General features: G+C 41.2%; 1 protein-coding gene across 3 annotated transcripts in view; it reads right to left on the reverse strand.

Moving 5' to 3' along the window:
• Positions 1–27,542, reverse strand: part of ERICH6B (glutamate rich 6B) — a 99,248-nt gene that overhangs the window by 50,346 nt on the left and 21,360 nt on the right. For 2 of the 3 annotated variants that reach the window (XM_072617201.1, XM_072617199.1), the window contains exons 3-6: positions 26,332–26,398; positions 15,718–15,890; positions 12,491–12,538; positions 10,199–10,270 (exon numbers count right to left, since the gene is read on the reverse strand). In XM_072617201.1, coding sequence (XP_072473302.1) covers positions 10,199–10,270; positions 12,491–12,538; positions 15,718–15,890; positions 26,332–26,398 — 360 coding nt within the window. The remainder of the gene's footprint in view (positions 1–10,198; positions 10,271–12,490; positions 12,539–15,717; positions 15,891–26,331; positions 26,399–27,542) is intronic. The other variant, XM_072617200.1, reaches the window with a different exon arrangement.

Genomic DNA, 27,542 nt, shown 5'->3' on the forward strand with positions numbered 1-27,542 from the left:
GGAAGGGAGGAGATGCCTGTTCACCAAGAAAGTAACCTTCTATAGTCTTATTTTTTTTCCCTTTTCTAGGCATTTTCCCAGCCAGTGACTTGACTTCTGAGTGTCCTCTCCACCCCCACCTCGCCTCCAGATCCGCCCAGCCAGCACTTGGGGTCTGAGAATCAAATGCTGCTTCCCAGCCTCAGGGCTTTTGGCAGGAGCGGGGCTGCTATTCAGTGTGAGATTAAGTTTAGGTGCTCAGGTGAGGGCAGGGCCGCCACACAGGGCTCAGCTCCCTCAGGGGGTTTATGCAGAGACTTTCAACAATGGATCCAGGCTCCTGCCTGCTTGGGGAGCCCTTGTCTGCTCCTGCCTCCTCTGCTGCCTCCCGAGGGGGCCTGAGTTATGGGGGCACCCCACACTCCTCTCTACCTGCCGAAGAGACCCTCTCACTGACCCTTGTCACTGGTGGGTGGGGCACTGGAGATTCCGTCCCTGAAGCCTGCTCGGATCCGCTCCTTTCCACGCTGTGTCGCCGAAGCAGGATTGGGCTCTGCTCTGGTCCAGGGCTCCAGGGACCTTTTGGGAGAGGTTTTCAGGCTCTCTGGAGCAGAAATCTCCTCCATTCCATTGTTCTATGGCTTCTGCTGCTCCAAAATTCGATGGTGGTTCTTTTTTTACAGATATTTTATGGGCAGTGGGTTCAGAGGTAGCGTATGTGTGTCTTTCTACTCCGCCATCTTGGCCTCTAACCACTTTTCTGGTTGATTCTTCATAGGCAAAATGCTATGGCTGTGCTGAAACGTATTTCCTCCTTACTTTTTGGAATCCTTCACTTTCTTCAGAACACGCTCATGTGCTACCTTCTACTTAAGGCCAATCTAATTCCTGACCTCCCAATCTCCTTCACTGCATCGCTAGATCCAAATGCACCCTTACTCTAGAATTCACTGGATAATTTTGTATTTCCTTTATATATCCTATCCTCTGTAATGCTAATGGAATGGGAAGAACTTTCCTGACCATTAATGGGCCAATGTGACCTGCTTTGAGCTTGGGCCCAGTTAATTGCTATGTTGGAGCCTGAGTCACATGGAGCCCCTAGTAGGAGGAGCTTGCCAGATGGGGGGAGCAGGAAATGAGAGTGAGGCAGAGCTAAGGCAAAGCGTGAGTGAGAGGAGGGGGCATTTTGCCTAGGAGAGCTTGTTTGTGGGGAGGCCTAATGAGGGAAGGCTGGGGGATGTTGGTGTTCCCTGAACTGGTGATGTGTACGAACTTCTTTGTTACCATGGTGGAACTGGCTTTCTGGTATCTGAATAAATATCTTGGTTTTGTCTTTGAGGAAGAGAGTTATTTATATTTTGTGATTCAATCCTGGAAGCACTGGGTATCACATTGGCAATGTATTCTCTCAAAAGATATAAAACTTCAAAGGCAAGGACATTTCTTTCTTGTTTTTCTATTCCTAGATCTTTGTCTATAGTTTCGCTGAATCATTTTTGCTGAATTGAACTGCCTCTTGTTGTTAAGGCAGAGGTGGATAAAGTGCTGACCAATGAATGAAATGTTACCCCCATATAGTGGAGAGATCCAGAGACTCAATCTTGCTATGTCAGAGGACAATGTTAAATGGATCTGTCTACTTCCACCTATATACAGTAGCAACTGTGGTTGATCAGATGGGCCAGATGGGAGTGGGATGGTGAATAATGAGCCACCAGTGGCAATTGTTGCTGCTTGTCCTTCGTTCTCAAAGAGGACGTGGGAGATGATGCTGTGATATGCAAGTGAATTGGATTACTGTGAGGGAGGGCCATGCAAAGTCGCCAGTCTCACTTTCACCTCTGGAGCCATCTGGGTCCAGTGGCCAGATATTGGTTGAGGAAAGCATAAAGCCTGGGGCAGCTGAATTCAGTAACCCCTGTCCTTTGATCCTATTTTGCTTATTTCTATGTCTATTGGACCTGTTTGTACCTGGATTCCAATTTAGTTTACACCTTTTCAGAAATTTATTGCTGGGTAATCTGATTTCCTGCTGGCATATATGGAAAATCTTCAGTCTCATACTTTAGAATATCAATTGTTATCTGGCTATTTTGACTTAGAGCTCTTGTCTGATTGTCTGATGGTGACTGATTCTTTATACATCTCTGGGCAGACCATGGCAGAGAATATATGGGCAGGTTCAGTACCAAGTTGGCCACATTCCAGGAACAGTATAGGTGGGATGGGTCAGGAGGAACCTATACTTTTTTTTCCCAAAGTGTATGACTAGGTGTCTGTTTTGGAAAAAAAGGAGAGATACTTAGGGAAGGCAGACATGGCCAATACAATTCCAGTTTGGGACCCAAAGAAACAGCAAGACATAGTAGAAGGAGCACAAGATGGGGTCAAGAGGCTCAGTACCTTGTTCTAATCCTTTACTAGTCATAGTTTTGTGGGGGAGGTCATCTCAGGGAAGGCTCAACAGGTCCTTTGAAACTGACCTCTCTGGCTTCCTTTAAATCTCAACTAAAATCCCATTTTTACTGGAAGTCTTCTTAATTCTAGTTTCTTCTAGCTCCTTGAGGGTGGGGACTATCTTTTGCTTCTTTTTTTATCAACAGTACTTAGCACTGTAGTAGCTTTATTGGTTGATTAAAAGAGAATAAACATTCTTTTAAAAGATTAGCTCTTTCTGGTAGGTTATACAAAGCATATCCAGTATTCTTGTTTGATTTCAGTCTACCATCTGGAACTTTTAGGAGCCAGTTTCCAGCCATGTGTGACTGAGGAGCTTGTATTGTCTGATGATGAAATATCTTCTGATTGGCTATGGAACTGGAAGAAATGATTCGAGTATTCCTGAACTGTAACTTCATGGGCATCAAAAAGTAGTCTGCTTGAAGTGACTTTTTCCTTTGTGGCTCCAAGGAGGTGGTAATACTTTGAACTTCCTCCTTGAGAAAAGGAGGAAGAGGAGGAAGTCTGGTGGCCCTCTCTCCCACCTGGCCATGGCCAGTGTGAACACTTGGCCATTTCTATTTTTTGTGTCTGTTCTTTCCATATCTTGGGCAAAAAAGGATTCTGAGATGAAAGTGTCCAGGCAACCTTGTGAGTTTAGTAGATGTAGACATCCCATTAGAGGTCAGAGAAGAGTGGTGACAGTAGCAGTGTCCACTGGAGATTGAGAGTGATGGAAGTGCCTGGACAGGTGTGGACAACAGCAGATTCAGTGACTCCTCATGTTGGAGAGGAGTATGTAACAGCAGATTACAGAAAGGCATGGATCCTCTGAGCCTAGCTGAGTGGTCCAACCAGCAGAAGGCTACCCCTAAAGAATATTTCTCATAGATTTCATGAAGGGAGAAAAGGACCTTCAGTACCAAGTAGTAAGACTGCCTATTGCCACACATATTCTCTATACAAGTGTGCCTAATTACCATTGTGTTTTAAGATTGTGTCCACTGTCCTCATGGATGCTGTGTGCATTTGTGGAAAATTCATGCCAGGTTTGGCAAGGGGTAATGGTTTGTACCAACTATTCTTAGTATTCAACTTTAGTAAATAATTTTTCTAGAAGCCAATTAAGTGTAGATATATGTTAATAGTGCACTGGTGGGGACACATGAATGATTGTACTAACACCCCATTCCCTCAGGTTTACTTTTAGAGGCCTAAGAGTGAGTAGTCAACTGTTTCTTTGGGGGACCTAAGATCTTGAGTATGAGTGCAGGCTAGGAAATGACCCTGCTGGGGATATTGCACTAGATACACCCTAATAATGCGAGTCATTTCAGAGCTTAATGAGTACTCAACATCTGCTGCATTACACACTTCTCCCAGATAGTGCCACTTGTGTTTAGACAATGTCAACTTACCTACAGGCAGACAACACATGAGTTCTGGAGGTAAAAAAAAAATAGCTACCACTTGCTCCCCTGGTTGTCTTTAACTGAGGTTTGACCTTCCAGAAAAACTCAGTGCACTGACATGCACTGAGAGGGACAGATCACTGGGGACCCCAGACCACTGCAAGTAAACTCCTTGTTCCCAAAGCAGATTCCTTCCTTTACTTTTGTAAAAGACCATTCTAGATGAGCAAAATGGTGACTGCCTAGCTTTTTTACATTAATGCAACTGCTGCTATCTCTGTAAATGCCCTGGTTTAATGCAGTTCAGGGCAAGGTGAAGTACACCAGAGTGCTCACCCAGTAGAAGGGTGTTTCTGCCCCTCTCTTCCTGCCAGCCATGGCATCTTGTATTCTATGCTAAACAGTATCCCTTTCCTAAACTCTCCATTCTATTTGATGCCATACCCCCAAATCAGTTGGAAGTAGTAGCTATGGATTCTCAGAATGGAACACAATGCCTGTAACATAGTCAGCATTTAATAAGCTTGTTGCTAATCGACTCTTCTGACTATTGAATATCATCTGTCCATGTGCTGTTCCTGCTAACTGGCCTGTTCCTTTTCTAATCTATTAGGATCACTATTAAATATTCTCCTTTGCCTGTAGTTCTAATTATCCTAGACTTCATTCTCATATCACAAATCTCCCTGGACATCAGGAGGTCAGTCAGTCAGTCAATAAACGTTTATTAAGCTCCTCCTACATGTTCAGCACAGTACTAAGTGCTCAATACAGTTGTTTTCATGAAAATTCCAGGTATAGATTGACTTCATAAAGGAGACATGGAAAACTGGGTGAATCCTCTAGGTTTTAGGGAGTCCCATTTCATAAGGGAAGTAATTGATAGGTAATGGTAAATGGTTATACAGAAATAGTTATATGTACATCATTCAGGGCTTAGAATGGACTGGTATGGCCTAGCCAGACCTTGCCCTTGGGCTCCATAAAGAGGGCTTTCACACTGTTATTTACAAATTTATAGATTTAAAGTACTATATCTAACCTCCTTTCTCCCTCCTTTTACAGATGAAGAAGTTGAGGTAATAAGAAGTTGCCCAGGATCACACAGTTAGTAAGTATCTAAGAAAGGATTTGAACTTAGTACAGTGGTCTGTCCAACTACATAGTGTTGTTAAACTGTGCGGAATATTGACTAAGAGAGCCATAAATTAACATTTTTTATGTCAAACTGTATTTTTGTTTATTTTGTTAAGTGTTTCTAGTTATATTTTAATCTGATTCAAGCCACACTGGGGAGTTTTGCCTGCCCTGTCCTTGAAATTATAACACAGCTTTCTTGGTTCTCTTGGACGAACTCCCTCAAGGCTCATTTCTCCAGCTCATTAAATACTTAAATCCTTTTGTAGGGCAGTAAGGTATTGGGGGGGCTGCAATGAGTTGGGCTGTCATAGCATATGAAAGCAACTGATTGATTTCGTTCTTCCTGGAAATTTCTTGCAACTGTGGTAATTAGAAGTATTCTCCCCAACTACCTCTTAAGCAAGTGGGCTATGCTAGGGGCCAGGACTAAAGATAGCTCCCAGTAATACCTAGGTGAGGACTTTCTGGGGAAGATGTATCAAACTGAACCTTGCTCCCCATGGGGTTGTGCTGCTATTGTAATGGTGACACAAATAACCACCCCCACTATCACCATATTACCGATTCCCCAAACTATGTACTTTGTATCACCCTCTAACTTTTGGGTTAGTGAACTTGTAGTCTCTTAAAATTATGGTTCCCCTCTCAGAGGTCAGCCTTCTACTGTAAACAACAGCTTTTGAATGGTCTTTTATTAGTTGTTTATTTTCTATCATCTGGCAATGAAGGACAAACACAATCCTGTGTGTAGACACAGCTGACTGAAAGGGGACCCAGCTAGCTAGGTAATTCAGTTCCTTCTCTCCTGTCTGCCTCCCCCTCCCCTTCCTTCTCTTCTCCAAAGGAAGGCAAATTTGGATGGCTAAAAGATGCCCAGTTTACTTGGGTTATATTGGCTCTTTTCCTTTCCTTTCCTTTCCTTTCCTTTCCTTTCCTTTCCTTTCCTTTCCTTTCCTTTCCTTTCCTTTCCTTTCCTTTCCTTTCCTTTCCTTTCCTTTCCTTTCCTTTCCTTTCCTTTCCTTCCCTTCCCTTCCCTTCCCTTCCCTTCCCTTCCCTTCCCTTCCTTTCCCTTCCTTTCCCTTTCCTTTCCTTTCCCAAAATCTTAAAGCTACTGCACTCTGAAACTGGGACTTCAATGGGCCCCTGCCTAAGGGCTCATATGGACCCTCCTAGCTTTACACTGATTATCAGTACTTACTGTTGCTGTTTCCCTAGCAGCCTGCTGTCTTTCTTTTTCTTGGCCTTATTAAAGGGACCATGCCCTGGCTACTGCTTTAACAGTCCTATTCAATGAATGGGTGTTGCCTCACCATAAGTGAGTACCTGCAAAGACCTTGGCCTAAAGGGACCAAGGTCTCCCAGTGCATCCTGGGTCATCTCCAGTCATCCTGATGAATATCTGGTCAATGGATTCAGATGACTGGAGGAGAAGTGAGGTTGGTAAGCTGCACAGGCCTCCCTCACTCAAAACAAAGTCAAGTGCAAGTCTTGTCATAATTTCTCTGATGGCATGGTCTTCTTTGGTAATGAAGGACAAACACAACCATCTAGCTTAGGCCTAGGATGTAGTTTTAGTAAAGCCTTTGAATTGATCAAGTCCTAAACCTATCCTATGTATACTGGTATTGGACCAATATGGCTTTTTCACTTGGTTCAATTCACTGATGTAATCAATCAATAACTGTCTCCTCTTCTACTATAGCTCAGTGGTAGCTGCATCCACTTTCTGTGGTTGTATGCCCAAATTCCTAAAGCTTCAGAGTTGAATTCCAATAATCACTTCCCCCAACCCCTGCCAGAATCTCCCTTCTGATATTATAGGATCTATCCATCTGAGAGTTTGCCTAGAATAATTATCATGGACAGCTGCTCCATTGTGTATGAGTAGTACAATTATTTTCTTTTTAAATATCTTATTGATGTCTCCTTCTCCTTCTTCTTTTTCTCTTCTTTCTCTTTCACCTCCTCCTCTTCTCCTTTCTCTTTTTTCCTCCTCTTCTTCCTACTCCTTTTCTATCTCATTCTTTTCCTCCTATTGCTTCATTTTCCAATGAAGTCCTCCCCATCTTGTAACAAATAGTACAGTCAAACAAAATACACTGACCCAATGGCCATGCTGGAGGCAGCTATGTAGTGCTGTGAAGCCCCAGGACCAGAGTCAGGAAAACCTGAATTCAAATTCAGCCTCAGACACTGTATGACTTTGGGTGAGTCACTTAACCACTATTTGCCTCAGTTTCCTCATTTGTAGAATGGGGATAATAATAGCACTTGTCTCCCAGGATTGTTGTGAGGATCAAATGAGATAATTATAAAGCACTTAGTACACAGTGCCTGGTACATAGTGGGTACTATATATCATAGTGGGCTAGCTATCACCATTATCATTATGGGTCTGAAAAATGTTTGCTTCCTTCTGTATCTATTGCTTCTTGGGAAGCATGCTTCACCTTCAATCTTTGGAAGCTTCATTTGGTCACTGTATTGATCCAAGTACTAAAGGCTTCCTTCCATTGTTGTTTTCCATTACTTTATTGTGGTTACCATAGAACTTGTTCTTCTGGTTCTGCTTATTTTTCTGCATCAGTTACTATATGGCTCTCCAAGTTTCTCTTCAGTTTTCATGTTCCTTATTTCTTATAGCACAATAACATTCCCATGCATTCATTTATCACAATTGCTTACAAAAATTGCTGTTGTAACTATTTCTGGGAATGTTCCTTCTATCTCTGAACTCCTCAGAGTACATATCTAATAGTAGCATTAGGTCAAAGGGTATATTGACAGCTTACTGATTTTTTTCATATAATTTCTAATTGTTTTCAAGAATGGATCAATTAACAGTTCCACCAGTGGTACTAGGTCTCAGAGGTTAGTTTTCACTGGTGCATGAATGCCACTGTCTCCTTAAGAACACTATAGTGGACTTGGGCAGGAATGATACTATTGAAACTGTTGGGAGGAGTGGAGTTACCACAATGACCTGGGTGAACTCCCAAATGACCATCCTTACCATTACGCCATGAAACTCCATAGATACCCACTGAGTTTTTAGCTCAGCCCATAATAATTCTTTTTAAGCAGATGGTGGAGGAAAAGGCCCTACCCTCCATAATGCTGGTATATTTCTCCCATGCTTAGCTGCCACTTGGCACTTTAATGATGGTAGTTGGAGCCAGGAAGACCTGGATTCAAATTCCACCTCAGAGACTTACTAACTATATGATGATCCCACCACCCCACTGCCAAATAAGACACTTAAAAGTTCTGTGCTTCAGTTTTCTTATGCGTGAAATGAGAAAGTTGACCTTGATGGTCTCTATGGTATGATTTAGTTCTCAATCTTTGATCCTATGAATTATCTAAGATAGGATGCCTAAGTCATAGTGCCTGTTAAATCTGAAGATCAGGGGTTATCATAATCTCCTGCTCAATGATGCTACTTATGTCAGTTGGTTGGTTGGTTGGCACTTACGGCAGTAGTGTACCATGAGCAACCAAGACACATGGCAGGGGAAGAATGTGATTGTGCACTACTCATAAACCCTGTCTTAGCTTTACTAGAATGTCAGCACCACAGCAGAGCACCTGATAACACATACCTTATTATTATTTTTTTTGGAGGGGGAAGGCAAGGCAGTTGGGGTAAGTGACTTGCCCAAGGTCACACAGCTTAACATATACCTTATGCTGGCTCTCTATTGTTCTTGAATGTCATGTGGGCTCTTAGAATTTATATCATCCTTTTTGGAGCTATCATTGAGAGCCATGAATAATGAGCAGTTTTAAAAAGGAGGGCCTATGAAACCCCAAGTACCTAGAAGCATCATAGCTTACCCTAAGAGTCCTACTTGCTTTCCTCTCCTTTTCCTTTTGAAATAAACCATTCTGGTCAAATACAGTGTTTCTCCTTACATGCTCTAGCCAAATGTAGCTCTGATCATGGTTGGAGGTGCCAGAGTACCCAGCAGGCCAAATGGTCCCATTTGCTCCCTTCTTATCAGCTGTGATGCCTTACCCTCTGTGCTAACATTTGGGTTTTGATCTCTGCTCTGCTACTTTGGGCAGGTGACAGCTCTCTCTGGATCTCAGTTTCAAAATTAAAGGGTGGAAGGAACTCTAAAGTCTTTTCTAAGTTAAAATTCTATGATTGTGTGAAGAATCCAGAAAGATCATATCTAGGACTAGAAGGGATATTAGAGGTCATCTAATCCAGCCCTCTCATTTTACAAATAAGGAAACCAAGACCCAGAGACTTACTCAAGTTCACAAGGTAGTTCAGGAGCAGATCTGGGATTCAAACTTAGGTCCTGTGACTTCAAGCTCAAATACTCTTTCCTTTGTACTATACTGTACTACACTGAAATCTTAAACATAAGATTTTTTTTTTCAAAAGCCAAAACTTTATCTTGAGAAATGGTGCTTGTCGCTAAAACTGACAATTGTCAGGTAGAAATATGGAAATCCCAAGGCAGAAGAGATGGGCTTCATGTTAGTGTCTATGTTTGCATTTGCTTCCAAAGTTCATTTGTGATTGTTGTTCAGTCATTTTGAATCATATCCAACTCTTCATGACCCCATTTGGAGTTTTCTTGGCAAAGATACTGAAGTGGTTTTGCTATTTTTTTTCTCCAGCTCATTCTACAGATGATGAAACTGAGGTAAACAGGGTATAAGTGACTTGCCCAAGGCACAGAGCTAGTAAGTGTGTGAGGCCAGATTTGAACTAAAAAAGATGAGTCTTTCTGACTACATGTGGATGCCTGCCCAGGATCACTGAACAATTGCAGAATGTCACCTCTTGGGAGGCTCCACCCTGGGCTCCATGCCTCAGTGACTCTTTTGGACTCAATAAACTGACTGGAAAAAAAGTCCCGGTCCTCTATCCACTGTGCTACCTAGCTGCTCATTTGTGGGCAATGGTGGTACCTTGAGACTAAATGGGAACTGATCTCCTGGAAATCTGTCCTCTGGGAAATCTTACTGATGTTCATCAGCTTTGAATCCTCAGCCTTCAAAGGTCCCCTCTCTTCTAACTTCTCACTGTTTGTGGCTCCTGATGATGGCTCAAGAGGAGATGTAACCAGCATTGGATTCTGTCGGAGCATTTGAACCCCAAAGTAGATGACCAGAGGAGAACCAGCATGAGGCAAATCCAGACACCTCTGGGGCTAGAAGGTCAGTGCCTTCACTTTACATTATGTCATTAATGAGCGATCTGATACCTTTCTGCCTCTTCTGGGTGCACATTGAATCCTCCCCACTTTGATCCTGACTTTGCACTGGTTTTTCATGCACTGGGGATAGTAAAGAAGGGAGAGAGACATCACTGGGAGAAGTGACCATTATAGAAAATTGTGACCGCAGGGAAATCAGGAATCTCAAGTTCCTAATCTCTCCTCCTGTAGGACCATGATCCCTCAGGGCCTTAGCAGACCACGAGAACTTCTGAATTCAGTCAAGCTGCTGCCAAGCACTGACCTAGAGGCAACTTCTTGAGAATATTATTCAGTACATTAGTTCCTTCTGCTTTCATTTTTGCCATTAAAAAATTCTTAGCGAGTGTCTTGGCTTGACCTGGTAGAAGAGAATTTTGTTTGGAGGCAGGTGGCCATCTGGTGTTCCTCTTGTTTACCTAAGGTAAGCAGAAGGACCTTTCAGTCTTCCATTTCTCTTTTTTCATGACAGCGTCCCAAAGTGCTAAGTCAAATCTGTTTAGAGAGATGCATGTTCTTTATATGTGGCTCTGTTCATGAGGACATCCACCTGTACATGGACACACACTCAGTGGGTGCACCCAAAACATTACAAATACAATTGGTATTTGAAAGTGTTTTTTTTCTCTTTTAAACAGTCTGTGCTCACAAAAGATTTTACATGAAAATTACCAGTCAGCAGTTATATAAAGTAAAAATCAGAACCTCTCCCCCACCCCCACAACAAACCCCAGTAGGCTCAAAAGCCACAATAAAAGAGAGAGATTGTGGAAGGAGGTCTGGTGGTTTGGGAAGACACAGAATTAGATAGCCATTCCAAGACCAGACTTTTCTTCAGAGTTCTTTTCTTCCTCTTAGATTGGCAGTGGATTCTGGCTGCAGCACTAATTATCTCAGCAAATTTCTAACACCTGTGATTACCTTAATTGAATAGGATTGTATTGAATAATACATATTTATTCAGAAAAGAGGTAGGAGTTTGGTGAAGAAAGAAGATGAAGTTGGCAGTTCTAAATACTGAACAGCAGTTTGCAGCACCATAGAATTCAACCTAATAATTAACCTATTAATGTCAATGGGAACTGTCTAAATGTCAAAGAAGGTAAAATAAATAAGTCATAATGCACTTAGAATTAGGTCCATAATCCAGAATTAAAAGTTTGACTACAAATTAACTTTCCTGTTTTGGATTTCTGTCAACTTTTGCCTGTATTCAATGAGATAATAGGCTTATTTATACACATGTGGACTGTTAAAGTCACTGTCCATGAATGGAGATGGCCTGACTTGTTGAGGCATATAAAGCAGCTTTATTAAAATAGAACACAGAAGCCCATTGGTCCTACTCTTCTGAACCTGACTCTTTCATTTAGATGCCTTCCTAGTGGCTGAGTTAGGAGGTCTTCCTAGAATCATAGAAGCTCAGAACTGGACAGGACCTAATGATTCTAACTTGTATCTGAACAAGAAATCCCTCTATGTCATGCCTGCCAAGTGCCAACCAGCTCTTTTGTGGGACCTACTCCAATGAACCAACCCTTTCCATTTTGTCACAGTCCTAATTATTTGGAATGTTCTTTTCTTAAATATCAACCCTAAATTGGTCCCTCTGCAACTTCCATATATTTTTCTTAGTTTTCCTCCCTAGTTCAGTAGTCCCTTCCCCTTTCCCCTTCCTTTAATTTAGGGTACCTTAAAACTAACTGTTCCTGTGCTGATCAAAATCCCCAGAGTCAGTACTAATTAATCTTCCCAGATCAAAAACACTGTCTTTGACTTTCTGGGAGCTGAGGATGTCTTTGGCTTTACACCTCCCTCCACTGTTGATCAAGACCTATTCCTCCAGTCTTGAAAGAATTCTATGGCTCAAGTTCTATGAGTGTAAGTCAGGAGTGCCCACAGTCTGTCTTGTGCCAGGCTGATAATGCATGTTAACCCTATCCAAAACAGGACAACCTGGCCATTTTCAGCACTCATTTGTTCACAGGATCATAGATTTAATCTGAGGGCTGGAAGGGATTTTAGAGATTATAGAATCCTAGATATAGATCTCAGAGGTCATCTAGTCTAACTCCCTCAGTTTACAAGAAATGACTTGTCCAAGGTAGAAAATGGCAGAAACGGGATTTGGATTTGTCTTCTGCCTCCAAATCCTCAGCACTTTTCCTACTGTACTCTACTGCCTCTTGCCAAGGTGGGGAGGTGATGCATAAACTGTTACCCTTCTGTGCCTTCCCAAGTATTCCAGCATCTTAGAGGGCACTAATATCCCAACCTGTCATGTCACACTCTTTCTCTTACATTTTTCATAACTGGTGGTCACTGATGGAATATTTTCATAATTCTTGTCTGAAAAACAATAAGAAAAAACAAGATGTAGGGTGAAACTGGATTACTGGGATATGGGGGAGGGGAAGGGGTTGGGGTCAGGAGTGAACTGTATCTTAATCTAGAGAAGAATCAGATGTCTTTTATCCCAAGAAATCTGATTTTGTTGCAGAGTCCAGAGACAACTCAGTTGTCAAGGGAATCTGAAGAGGCAGGATATTAGAACTGGAGCACTGAGAATCCAAGTCAGGAGTCCTGGGTTTTTATTCCTGGTTCAGGTATTTACTAGCTAAATGAGCTTGGGGAAAATTATTCATCCTGAGTCCTTCATCTGGAAAATGGGGACACAAGGATTTGTACTGCTCACCTCATAGGGTTACTTTGAGGAAAGTATTTTAGAAACCTCAAGACATTGTATAAATGGAAGTTATTCAGAATGATTGTTTTGAACACGCACCTGCCAAACTGGGCGATTTCTACTGAGCAGGCTCAGACTATAGAGCCAACCCTGCCAACATTCTGAGTGGTACCTGGGTAAATGGTTCATTTTAAAAAGATGCTTTGTTCTGGGTACACTCTCCAATGCTAGATATTTTGTCTCTCATTCCCTCTGACTCCATCATAAGCCCCTCCTTCACTGACCAAACAGTATACTTGCTTGGGAATAGATCTAATTGTCAGATCTTTGCTCAAAGATCAGTTTTAGCAAGGGCTAAAGACTTCTACTAGAGTGGTGATAGCAGGAATAGAGAAGAAGGGACAGATGTGACAAAATATTGTTGATCTCACAAAAGGCAGTGTCTGAAACATCTCCACTGTGGTCGTATACATAAACACTCTTCTAATAAAGATCTTTTGCAAGGATACTGTAACCTAAACTATATACTCTGTAAATTGAGGCTGCTGGATCTTTTTTTCAATTATTTTAAAAAAATTTATGGAATAAAACAAGCATTTCTGTAACACAGGTCTTAAAAAATTAAAAAAGAATTATCAGAAACATAACTCTGCCTCTCCAATTTTAATTGATGTGGATGAGAAGGGCAAAAATCCATGATTTCAGAAGACACAGGAGCAGAATTAAGTTTTATTCTAAGACCCCTCCCCTTCCCCCTTTCCACATTCCACTGCCTATTCCTATCTTCGCTCTCTTCTCCCAGGGTCCTTTCGAACTCAGCCCTGGAATTTTCCACATTATTGCCCGAGAGATGACTTTCAAAATCCTGCTTATGAATATTTAGATGAATTGCTTTGATTTTTCCTGGGGTTAAAGCTTTGGTTCCTACTGACTTTAATATGGCCCTAGATTGTGGGCACAATCTAAGCCACAGAGACTGACAAAAAGAACGAATAAGCTAGTTTACCCCACACATGCCCCTTCTTCTCTCCACCCCATCCCATGCACCTTGCTCCCCTGGGTCTTGGCTTGGTGGGTTCCTGTTTCTTTATTTCCTTTTCATCTTTCTGGAGCCCTTGCTAATTTCATCACATTGGCAAAGTTTAGCAAGAGGAGGTGGGGGCATGTGTGGAAGAAAATCTAATTTACTGCCGCTGTGACTACAGTTATGAAATAAAGCTCTGATTTCATGATGGATCGATAACACTAAAGCTGGATTTAAATTATTAATAACAGTGAGAAATGTAGCTCAGCACTCTGAATCACCACGCTCCTAAAGTTCTGGGCCTTTGGGCTGTAATTGTGTGGAGGATTAAGACACTCAAAACACTTTTGCTGGACTGCTTTTTCCAAGTGTATCTTAGCCTTGTGTACCCAAAGGAAAGTGTGCCACGCAAAAGCTGTTGACTGCTTCAGTGGTAGAGTAGAGGACGCCTGGATTGGAAGGGATGAATCCTCAAGTCTTGTCCCAGCTCTGGCCACCAGCTCTGAATGAGACCTTGGAGGAGGGGGAAGGGAAGACTTTGGGCAAATGGCTATGCCTTTGTGTACCTCACTTTCCTTCACTGTAAAGTGAGGGGATTGGGTTAGGGGACCACCACTGTTTTGAGTTCCAGACTCAGTTGGGAGTAGGGGAGGGCTTGTTTTCACTCTGTACTTTCTTATTAATTGATTGTGTTACTCCTATAGCTTCAATAGTCTTGTTGTAACCAATGCTCCTGAAGAAAATAGTCCCTGTGGCCAAGTGAAAGGGGAACAAGAAAACCTAACTTTGGGGAGGGAATTACAATAGAATGTAAGTTTGCTGAGTTGGGACTTGCCTTCTTTTTTTTAACTTACTGTTCCCACTAGGCCCTTACTTAATAAATATTTGTTGAATAGAAATGAAGTAAAGGAAAGGAGAAATAAAAAGGAGGAAAAATTGGTTATTTGCTTCCTGACACCCTTTTCCCTTAAATCTTAGAGAACAAAGAAGGTGAGTAGAAGGACTGGCAGGGGAGGATGAAGAAACAGTCCCCTGGGGAAATCTAACCGTCTACCCAAAGAGGTGGCTAGAGATCACAGTGGATAGACTACTTAACTGGGTTAAAGGAAAACTTAAGTTCAAATCCTGCCCAAGGCACTTTTTAGCTGTATAACCAAGAGCAAGTCATTTAACCTCTATCAGCCTCTGTTTCCTCATCTGTAAAATGAGGAAAATTATAACACTTCAGATTATTGTGAGGATCAAATGAAGTTAACACACACACACATCACTTTAAAACCTATATAAATGATAGCTATTATTATTACCCAATCAACTCAACACCTATTATGTGTCAGACACCAGGGATGCAATGACAAAAATTAAACAGCCCTCCCCTCAGGGACCTTACAGTCTACCACAGGTGGTTACTTAGAAACTCTGATTTTCTAATGAAAGGATTCTCCCCAAAAGCAATGTGAGTCTGCATCGTGGGTTTGGGTTAGTCTTCTGACTCAACCAGTGTAGGACATTTTTTTTTTTTTTGTTGTGGAAACTCTTTCCCCTGGTGAAAATTGGAGAATTCAATAATTTGCAGTCTTTAGATTGTTGTCTGAGACACTGAGAGTAGCCAGTTTTCCTTCCTCCAAGGTAGGTGCTCCATCTGCTACTACACTCCAACTTTCCTCAATCACGTTTACTTTATCACGGTATTTTGACACAGGTACAGGCTTAAAATAGCTATTGATCTTTACCACCTTCCCATACAACTCTGCTGTTTCCTAACTCATAACAGAAATAAATCCCCTGTCTTTGCATGGTTAATGAAGTTCTGCTTACCATCATCCTCCATCACCCATTTGGTCTGGGTTGAACAGTGAAGGAATATCAACTTTTTGGTCTCTAATAGTCTGGATTCAGGTTGCTTAGGAGGAACAGGGGCTGGAACTGGGATAGAAATAGAAGTGCTGGAAGAAGCCTCGGTATAAAAAGAAGTGGAGGACACGGACAACCTGTCAGAAGTTGAAGCAGACACAGGCATCTTAGTACGGTAAGTAGGAAGGTTGTAGAAATTCTTAACACCTAATTAACCTTGGAGGGAGTGCTCTTACAAAAGTAGGATGATGAGTTGGCCCCTCTACTGTCGGGAGCAGTGGAGAGGGAGAAGAAGAAAGAAAGGCAGCTAGGTATCACATCCCAGAGTGTGGGGCTTGGAGTCAGGAGGCCCTACAATCAAATTCTGCCTCAAGTACTCACTAGCTGAGTGACCCTGAGTTGAACTTCTTTGTGCCTTAGTTTCTTCATATGAAAAAAAGGACAATAATGGTACCTTCCACATCATCGGGTAATCGTGAGGCTCAAATGAGGTTATACATAGATAACACAAGCTTATGTGTTGTTGTGAGGACCGAATTAGATAATATTTATAAAGTACTTACAGAGTGCCTGGGGCCTAATAAATTCAAAATAAATGTTAGCTCTTGCTAACCTTGCAAACCTTAAAGCTGTATAGGAATGCTAGCTGTTTTTATTAGCCATGATGAACTGGGGGAGTGGCCTTACTTTTGCAATCATCATGGGAGAAGCAAAGTGCCTAGACTGCATGACTGCAAATTGACTTCCTTGATCCTGTGGATCTCATTGTCTCTGTCTCCAGCTCCCCTCCCCCAGCCCACCCAACCAGGGTTCCACAGTCCCTCCAGTGAAACATTTCAATCACTAAAAAATTTACTGAGTATTCTTGAGCATTTGTGGATGTCTATTCGAAGCATGATAACTTAGATATAATAGTCATAGTCATCCTACCTATATAGCACCTACCTCCCAGGGTTGTTGTGAAGACTGAATGAGATCATATTTGTTAAGTACTTAAGAGAACATCCTCAAGTGTCTTCTCTTGTTGTGCTGAACTTTATTAGATTGTGAGTTCCTTGAGGGCAGGACTATTCTTTTGCCTCTTTTTATATCTCCAGCACTTAGTACAGTCTTTGGCACACAAGAAGTTACTTAAATGTTTATTGGCAAACTGACTGAAACTAATCACTGCCCCCTTCCCCCACCCCTCAATCTGCTTTTGGGACCTTTCCATGTTACTTGGCTACTGAATGTCTGTAGATGAGACCAACTTAAGGGAGACATGAGCTGATGGCTTTTTCCTTTTCCTCTTTAGCAGACCAGAATGAAGCAAGGGTTACATATTCCCTCCAGTGAAACATTTCTAATTCATAAAAAATTTACTGAGTATTCTTGGGCATTTGTGGATGTCTGTTCTAAGCATAATAACTTAGATATAATTGTTATAGTCATCCCGCCTACATAGCACCTACCTCCCAGGGTTATTGTAAAGACTAAATGGGATAATATTTATAAAGTACTTACATGGTGCCCAGAACAAAATGAAGACTATATAAATGTTAATTATTATTATTATTATTACCTCCCAGGGCAGGAGGGGGGGGGAACCTGTGGCCTTGAGGTCACATGTGGCCCTCTAGGTCCTCAAGTGTGGCCCTTTGACTGAATCCAAATTTCTGAGTCCCAGGGTTTTGTGAAGACTGAATGAGATAATAATTGTAAAGTACTTACATAATACCTGCACGTAGTATATAATTAGCAATGGCTTTTATTCCTTTCTTTTCCTACTACTTAGTACAAAACAGTGCAAGGGTACATGTGGCATTTACATTAGAATTGCATGCAGTTAGCATTAACATGTATCTAGTGATATAATACATACATGTAATAAAACATGCGACAGCATTGCATGTATTAAACTAAGGGCACAAATCTCATGCACTACAAATGTATAGCATCACATAACAATGAAAGTGATGACTAAGAGCATAGATCACATGTAGAAACAGGAAATGCCAGGTAGCGATATGATATACTACTATAAATAGCAAAGATGTGTAACACAACTATAAAAGTGTATTGCAGAATACTCATATGTGTCATGTATGACACCTAATAGCATACGTTGGAATTTGAAAGCTCACATTACAAGCAATCTAGTATTGGGGGTCATTTGACTACTTGAGTAACCACTTGTCCCATTTCTCATAAAACGTGGTCAAATGGAACTTTGACTATAACCTTTTGAGTTTGTCAAAGAGTCAGGCTAACTCTTGGATCCACAGATCTGTTAACCTGCACTGCCAATTCTGAGCTGGTGGATAACCCAGGCTTACTGCCACTGTCTCTAACCTTGTCTCTTCCCTAAGCACTTCCATTGCTAAAGTATTCTACACATTAGGAATATTGGACTGGAAAGAGATTATTTCTGGGTTCACCCCATCCCCTTTCTGCCTGTTGTTTTCCTTTGGGTCAAGACAAATTCTGTTGAATTTCCTTCCCCTTCAGTGAGAACCAGTGCTCAATTCTCTCTCAGTGGAATCAGTAGTCTGAGCCCTTATCTGGCTCAGATTATTGTAAAGACTAAATGGGTTTGTTGTCTTATGAACTCAAAGCCTCATGGCTCACTCTCCGTCATTCCTTTCCTATTGCTCAGAAAAGAATCTGGCTAATTTCCCAGCAGGCAATAGATACTTTGTCCTTGTACTGCCCTGATCACTTTTGGCAGCTACTTTATAAAAAGGTAAGATTGGGTTTCCAGCCTATCAGCTGCTCGGTGGAGGATAGCTTTCCCTCAGTTTGCATCTTCTATGCCGTCTCCATGCTGTGATTTCTTCTCACTTTGCTGATTATGAATTTGACAGTGAATTGAAACATTATTGTAACTGTTGCCATCCAAGTGAATTGTTCTGTGTCTATGAGAGCTATCAGTGTCACAGCTAGACCTCCTTCAGCCAGTCTCTCATCTTATAGAAATACTGGTTGGGAGTCTCTAAATCTACATCTTCTAAGGCTCTATAGCACAAGGTAATGAGCAAATATGGTTCTCACAGATATATAAAGGTTATGGCATCATCTCTAGGAGCATCATACATACCACTTGTTAATGCCACTGAGTATTGTGCTCAGGTCTCACGATCCTCAGTATGATTAGGATAGCAGGGTTCATATGTCTGGGTCAGGGATGAGGCCACATATGGCCTTCTAAGTCCTCAAGTATGGCCCTTTGACTGAGTTGAAGTTTTAAACAATAAATCCCTTTTGAAAGGGATTTGTTCTGTGAAGTTTAGATTCAGTCAAAGGGCTGCACTTGAAGACCTAGAGGGGTACACGTGCTCTCGAGGCTGGAGGTTCCCCCCCCCCCCGCCCCCCGCCCTGTAGTTTAGGCTATAGGTCTCCTTGTGGTTAAGGTATGCTTTTAGATTTCTTGATTCAGTCAACCAGCCAGTCAATACATATTTAAATGTTTACTATGTGCACTGATTCCTGCCAAAGCCTATACCTCCTTAAGTATTTCACCTTCAAAATCTTTGCCTTGATCAGAATGAATCCTGTCAAGGAAGTCACATGTGACTGACCAAAATACTTCTCCCATAACAGTCCAGCAACTGTAGATTCTTCCTGATTCTTGGCTGGGCATATTTTTGCATTCCAGAGGAAAGATTCTCCTTCCAGAGATGGCAAATCTAAACCTATAAGCTCCAAAGGCTTGCTGGCACCTGTACTCTCCAAATACACAGCATGAATTGGTGGAACTCTACTTTTGAACACTTCAGGCACAAGTATTATGCTCCTTCTGGAGCTCTGCCGCTATTTGGACCTAATACAATGTATGTCTTCTCTTGATCGCAGGTTACAAATTTATCATGTCATGTTTTTTGTTTTTTTTTTGTGGTGAAGAACCAAAAGTCCATGAGTATCACCAACTGCTTCTTTGTTCCATTTGTGTGATGAGGTACAGTCCAGTCCAACACTCCCATGAAAACTTCAACCATGGTTTCTGTAGTGAGCTGCCCTCTTGGGAATGACTTGAGGGATATGAGGGTTCTCCTTTTACTTCTTCATTCCTATCACTGCTCCCAACCCTTTTATCATGCAGTCACTTCCATTGTCAGTACTCCAAAAACAACTTGGGCAAAGGTTCATTGCAACAAAATTCATAATTACAGGTGGTATGCTCTGATGGAAGTCCCAGATCCTTAGTTGTGCATTCACATTAAAATGATTCATTTTCTTGAATATCATTCAATCTCTTCACTCCTTCCATGGGGGTAATTTTAGTGTTGGACTCACCTAGTCTATTAGATAGATCAGCCTTGCGGAATTGTGATTTTTATATTAATAGATATGATATGTGAAACATATACACTAATAATTTAATTCTCTCATGATCTGCCTTTTTGGCTCAGGAGTCAGAGCTCACAATGCAGCTTGAACTGACCTTTGCCAAACTTTGACAACACTCACAATCACTGGATCATAAGTGAGGCGAATCAAAAATGTAATACTTGTTCCCATCACAGAATTCTGTTCTGTACCCTAGGGGAGGTGGTCACTACCCCCAAAGACTTGACTCCTGAATGGTTGTATTGTGGGATTTGTGGGTTTCTTGTGGGAAACCACTAAATGATTGTTTATAATCCACTTTCTCCTCTCCTTCCGCAGTTGTGATTTAGGTATATAACCTGTGATCTTTATTTCATCTAGGAGAGCATTCCCCACTCTGAAACTGATTAATTAAACTACTTGATTACTGACACTCCCTCTCTAGGCCTGCTTTGTGTGGCTCTGAGCTTTACTCAGGTTAGAGATTGGCTCAGTAAAACCTGTTAACAGCCTCATCCACAATAGTCTTACCTGGCTTATTCAATGCCTACTGTATACCCATTTCTGATGGGCAACACGGCATTTGGTCCCAGTAAGAAGAAAAATCTTTGAATTGTTGTCAGTTCATGCTTGAAAATGAGCTCCACTCACATCATATCAGAACTTTTCAGTGGCAGTCCAGCTCATAACCAGGAATTCCTATTCAATTCATGGGATAATGGATCTTACTGTCAATAAATTCTCCTCTGGCACATGCAGCAGGTGTCTGGTTTTCATCACTCTCCTAGCATAACACTGTTGCTAAGTCTCCTAGACTGATGTCAGTGTGAGGCACAAAGGGTTTTCCTGAGTCTGTGTAACTTAACCCTGGTGTGTGTGTGTGTGTGTGTATACACACACACACACGTAAATATATATGTATATACACACATGTACATATGCATACATGCATATGAACACACACATATACACATATACATATGTGTGTGTGTGTGTGTGTGTGTATATATATATATATATATATATATATATATATATATATATATATATATATATATATATATATATACACCACTGGTTGAGACCTGAAAATACTGTTATTACATTTTTCATTCCAATGGCTTCCAAGAGATTGATAAGTGATCACAATATTATATACTTAGAGCTACAAGGGACCACATAGACAATCTATTCCACTCCTCTCTGCTCCACTTCCCATCATTTTGTGATGACAGAACTAAAGGTTGTGATTTGCCCAAGGTCATACAAGTAATAAACATTGGAGAGTGGATTTGAATTCAGTTTCTCCAACTTCAGAGCTGGTAGTGTTTCCATCACACAGAATGATATTTTTTGTCATTCTACTTTTGGTTCTTCCCAAGTACAAGTGAGATGATGGATGGTTTAGTTAGAATAACATGTTCCTTTACAAATATTCGATTGTAACTATTGAATCTTAGCAAAAGTTATATTTTACATTCTTTGGCTGATACCAGCTGATAAGTACTTTTCTCTAAAGGGAGTACTCACTCCCTTATGAGATGCTATGTGACTCATACTTGACAAAGGCTCTAGAGAATCAAACTTTCCCATGAATAGCTTCAGTCTAGATTCTTCTAGACTTTGATCAATGTTTTCTCATGCTCTTCCACCATCTTCCCCAATACAATGAAATTATCCAAGTAGAGCAGCACAATTAAGTAATTCACGTATTCAGTCAGTGGCTCACTTGAATATTCAAAGCTTGAAAGTCTACAAATCATATCTTTCCCATCTTTGTCTATATCACTGCTGTAGTCAATGCATGTGGAATTTGGTACTTTATGATGATGCTACTGAGTGATGATTCCTTTAGGTGGATCTTGCATCTCTGATAATATAATCTTTCCAGGTCATTCTCAAAAAGATCAGGAATTGTTGATTTGAATTCCGCATGGTGCTCCTTGGGCACACCCTACATTTCACTCATGCAGTGATAACATGCCACTGCTTGTCCTGAGTTTCTTCCTCAAGGGTCCCTTCCATCATTCAGGGACTATAAGGTCTCCAAAGAAAAATCTCTCTGAATTCACTTTTGAGCTGAAGGATTCAGTGCTCATGTGATGATCTATGCCACCACTTGCTTCAGGTTTTTGAAAAAATTTGTCACAGGAAACATGGCTCATTAGGGTACCTAGGTATCAAAGTCTAGTTTGCTACCTGTGGTATTCTGCAAATACCTTGAGATGGTCCCAATGTTAACATTGATTAACACACTAGAGATATTCACTATACCTGGATATACCAGTGTCAAAGTATTCTCCTTGCTAAAATCTGTGACTTTTGCAGAGAATTTCTAACCCAAATATGGAAAGGTGCTCAATTCATAGAGTTCTTTTATCCTGTGCATAAGCTGCCAAGGTATTTTTTTGGAGATGCCTCTGAAAGAATGTCTACCTGAGATCCACCTTTCAGCACAATAGGACCCACAATAACTTCAGAACTTCCTCTGTGTAAGATTCTATGAGTCCTGGGGGAAATCATACATAAAAACTGGTGAAAGAGGGCACACTCTTGAGGGTCTGGGATGACCTCTGTCCATGACTGTCCTAATTTCCTTAAGTTGGCCTGATCTTGTTCAACTTCTGATAAACTAATGCCCAGTTCTCCACATCAGATCTCTCAGTGTGTGATTAGGCATCTTTCCTTTCTTTCTTTTTTCTCTCCCTCCCTTTCTCCTTTCCTTTTTCCCTTCCTTCCTTCCTTCCTTCCTTCCTTCCTTCCTTCCTTCCTTCCTTCCTTCCTTCCTTCCTTCCTTCCTTCCTCCCTCCCTTTCTTTCTTCCTTCCCATGCTCACCCCCTAATCTTCGTATGCATTCTAACGCTGTGATATCAAGGTTCTGATTTAAAACAACAAACCAGGTTGAATCCTGGTCCCGTGTAGTTTTCCATTTATCTTCCTCATTTCTTCACAAAAATCCATCTATTTCCCAATGCTGTAAGATCTCTATGGTATGTCCTATTCAGAATTCAAATGGTTCTTTGCCAGATGGATTTGGTGACTCCTGAGAAGGGCGGTAGTTTGCTCTAATGGAGTCGTACTTGGTTGTATCTAGCTTCTCCAGGTGTTAACTTCTTTTCAAACATACATTTCATAGCATCTTCAGGCCATCCTTGCCTTTGCAAGAAAGTCTTAGTTTCATTTCTGTCACTTCTTTTTCACTGAAGGGTTTAATGACTAGTTTCTGGGTGTTCTCCCCAGCTCTTACCTCTCTAGAGATGCTATAGTATACCATCCTGATTCAGGTAATTTAGAGAACCTAGAGAGAGTTCTGTCTGCCTCCATGCAATGCTTTGTAAGTAATTCATATCCTTCCCTCTTGATTTCTTACTGTTCTTTCACAGGGTAACACAAAGCTCCCTCAATAACTTTGTTCTTTGGGGATTCATTTCAAATGCTTTATGCCAGCCAGTCCTGTTAAAGATTTAACCCCCATGTTGCTCATTTTAGCTTAAGTTGTACTCCCTAAGTGCAATGCAATATAACAGATAATGAAACTCAAGCACAATTCTAAGCACACGTTTACCTTCAGCATCCGATCTGAACACCATGTGAATTAAAAATACAATGGAACACAACAGTTCTGTTCAGAAGGGAATTCCCAGTAAGAAGAATCCAAACCAAAACAAAACAGAGAAAAACAATTCTCTAAAAATTGCAAAATTTCTTCCAAAAAGAATTCCAGGGGATTCTGCGGGCTTCTTATAAGTAGACTTTAAAAAAATCCCACTTTTACAAAGAATCCCATACAAAATCCGACATTTAACCACTGGCAGTGGTCTTGGTACTTATAGAATCTCATGCTCACCCTAGCCAAAATCAAAGTGTGCTGTGGGGAAATGCCAAGCCTTCTCAGGCTCCTGCTGACCCTAGGGCTATTTGCCTTCTTAGTTTAGTGTACGGATTTACCCAAGTTGGCTCTTACAGTTTATGGGACAACTATCCTACACTATTTCCTTCACTGCTGTTTCAGTGGAGACAATCCTATCAGTGTGATGTTTAACTGTACATAATTCTTCACTCATAACCTTAGAATAAAGGGACAGAAACACCCCTAAACCATCCAAATTACCACTGTATGGTCTGGGAACTTACTCAGATGCAAGAAGCCCCAAATCTTTCAAGTCTGAATCTAAGTTCCCAGACATAAGAGTTTAAGCAGCAATTCAGATGCTTTAATTCAAAGCTGTACTTACAAGGAGGTAGCAAGTGGTGCCATTCACAAACAAACCTCTTGGAAAGTTCATGTTCAGTCACTTAAAGAGAGTCAGCTCCAGCCAGTCACATTTCCCTGATGCCTCCTTCTCTGCTGCTTTATTCTGGTCTCCCACTTCTAACAAATCCATTCATGGCTAACCTCACTAGTAACATCTCCATGACTGTCTTGTCGTGGGAAAGCAAAGCAGTCATGGGACCAGAAGTCAACTTCCTCTGTAATGATGGGCATCTTGTCTTTCTTTCTCTGTCTTATTTTCCTTGTCTAAAAAAAAATATCTCACATTCTAACTTGCTTCTTTTGTTGTGCTGACCCCAATACCTGTCAGCTCTTGAGGTCTGTCTTTCTGTATTTATTGTATATTAAATTGTCTTAAAACTTTATGGGAAGGGTCCACTTATGGGAGATATGGCTTCTTCTATCTCCCTACACCCTGGTCTCAGCAGAATAGGGATGGCATTACATGCCTTTTGTATTTATCACAGTGGCTATAAAAATACTGGCCAATAAGAGTCTCCAAGTATATACTTACTGATGAACTATTGAGCGCGGTACTAGATATGACAAGCCCTATTGTCTCAACAGCCAGATTGTAAGCTCCTTTTTCAGCAGACATTTGTCCTCAACTTTCTTTGTCCCTCATCCACCCTATTTCACTTCCTATCATATGCTGGATAGAGCCAAACCTCATCAAGTATGGCAGCTAGACTGATAAGGTTTGTTGTCATCACAATATCATACACAGCTTGTGTATCTTTTCACTAGTTGAGAGGAGGGGGATGTTTCTGTAATGCTGACTATGCAGAGTGAAAGGCAAAATGTGACCATCCTTAGGGGGCAGCAGGGAATGTCCCTGATGACCTAGGGCACTGCATCTTACACTTTTACAGGTAGGACAGAGAGCCAGTCGGGCATATCTGTGGACATATGGCTAAATGCACTTATCCATGCCAGGACAAATAGGGTTTTAGGACTGGGAAGGGAGAGTCTTTTTGTCTTAGGCTTCTTAGGCAAGCCATGTGCCAACATTTTGTCAGTTCAAGTTCAAGGTTGGGATTCATGTAGAGAGGTGAGAAAACTGGGGGACAGAAGAGAGGAGGGACTTTTAGAGGAGTGTGTATATTGGGATTTTGGAGGTTGGGAGGGAGAGGATAGGAGATTTTTGGAGGGGTTTGTGGATTGAGATTGGGTTTTAAGGGGAGGGGATAGGGGAACTCTTGGAGGGGTGGGGAACTGGGAGGTGGTAGGGTGAGGAGAGAAGATAAGGTAAGAAGGATAGGGTAAAAAGAGAGGCTGAGAAAGAAAATAGTGAGTAAAAGTAAGATGGGGGAGAATCTGCAAATAGTAATTATAACTTTGAATGAAATGGATGAAATCAGACACTCACAAGTCCCAGAATAGTTATCAAAAAGAAAGTTGCTTTTCCCTACACAGCAAAGATATGCAACAAGAATATAATGGCACTTGGCTTCTCTGGACTCAGCTTCTTCTTGTCTCCACATGGAAATACTGGGTCAGCAAGTCAGTGTATAATGACTTGTGTGGTTTTCAGAAATCCACCAAGTTGGAGGGACCCTAACTCCACATAGGTAGAATTTTTTAATGACTGCATCAAAGTTGCATCAAAGAAAGCAGGGACCAATTAAATACCAAGGACAATTGTGTTACCTTTTAGAGAAAACTAATTCCCTATTTTAGTGAAATGACATCTCATCATTACATGACCTTTCCCTCATTTCCTCCCCTGACCCTTTTCTATAAGCTCACTTTAATAGACAAGGTAACAACCACAATTATGCCTTTTGACATATTTTTACTTTCTGTACCCTGGCTGTCCTGATGCCACATGACTTTGGCCTTTAGATAGAGGCAAGGATGATGAATGCCCAAAGCATCATCACTTGTGTAGGTACCACTTCATCAAGTGTTGGTACCACTTCATCCCTGACTGAAAGACCCCTGCAGCATTGCAAGTAAGTTCAAAGACAACTGATTAAATAGAATGGAGAAACATTACCCTGATGGTACTTTTGTGACACTTTTTAATTTTTCTTCGTCCTCTTCTGCAGTTTCTTTGTCCTTTTCTGGAAGGAAAAAAGAGAATGTTGAGAAATCATCTTTCCATTAAAAAGAACCCATGTTGTCACGTATGTGGGAATGGGGATGGGAAAGACATACGTACTATTATAATTTTTTCTATAAGATTGCCATGCAGTAGTCAATACTGTGGTTACAAGAGTCTTTCCTTTTAACGATCTTTTTAAAGTGATTAAGTTGGAAAGTTTTTCTTAAAATGCAATTACGCCTGAGAAAATGCTTTTTGAGAAGCGATTGGGCAGCTCAAAGGCAAATAGGCTTTTCTTTCTCATTCTGCTGTCATGAGGGGCTTTCTCCTTCCACCGCCAGCTAATGGGCTTTCTCTGTGGGAAATGCCTGAGATGCAAATTCTTTTCTTAAAGCCCAGAATGCTTTTTTTTTTTCTTTTTTGTGACCCGGGTCTTTGCCCTGAATACATCAGGAATTTCTTGCACACATGGAATAATGTGTGATATGTCTAGCCCCACTCCCATAAATCAAATAACTTTAGAGCTGGCAGACAACTTAGAGGCCATCTTAACTTGTAGTTGAAACTCTCCGTAGGTGTTTTCTGCTCCATTAGAAAGTGAGAGCAGGGAATGTTTTATTTTTCTATTTGTTTCCTCAGCATTTAGCACAACACTTTGTGTATAGTAGGCACTTAATATATGATTCATTCATTCATTAATTCATTCATCTGTGCCCTTTCATTTTACCCAGAAGGACATGACAAGTAAAGTGACTTGTCTAAGGTCATACAGGGTAGTAAGATAATTGATGTGAACACAGGTCCTATGACTATGAAGTCAGTACTCTCTCCACTGTACCATGGCTGCCTTTCCATAAACTCCTTTCTTTCTATGTCAAGGAAGAAGCATTAATTAGTCAGTATAGGTTAGGGCAGCTAGATGATGCCTCAGTGCACAAAGAGTCAGACCTGAAATCAAGAAGACTCATCTTCCTGACACTTACTAGCTGTGTGACCCTGGACAAGTCACTTAACCCTGTTTGCCTCAGTTTTCTCACCTGTAAAATGAACTGGAGGAGGAAATGGCAAACCACTCCAGTATCTTTGCCAAGAAAACTCCAAATGGGGTCATGAAAAGTTAGAATGACTGAAAAGACTGAACCACCACAAGAACGAAAAGAACA

The sequence above is a fragment of the Notamacropus eugenii genome, chromosome 6 (assembly GCF_028372415.1).
Source record: "Notamacropus eugenii isolate mMacEug1 chromosome 6, mMacEug1.pri_v2, whole genome shotgun sequence".
Classification (NCBI taxonomy): Eukaryota; Metazoa; Chordata; class Mammalia; order Diprotodontia; family Macropodidae; genus Notamacropus; species Notamacropus eugenii.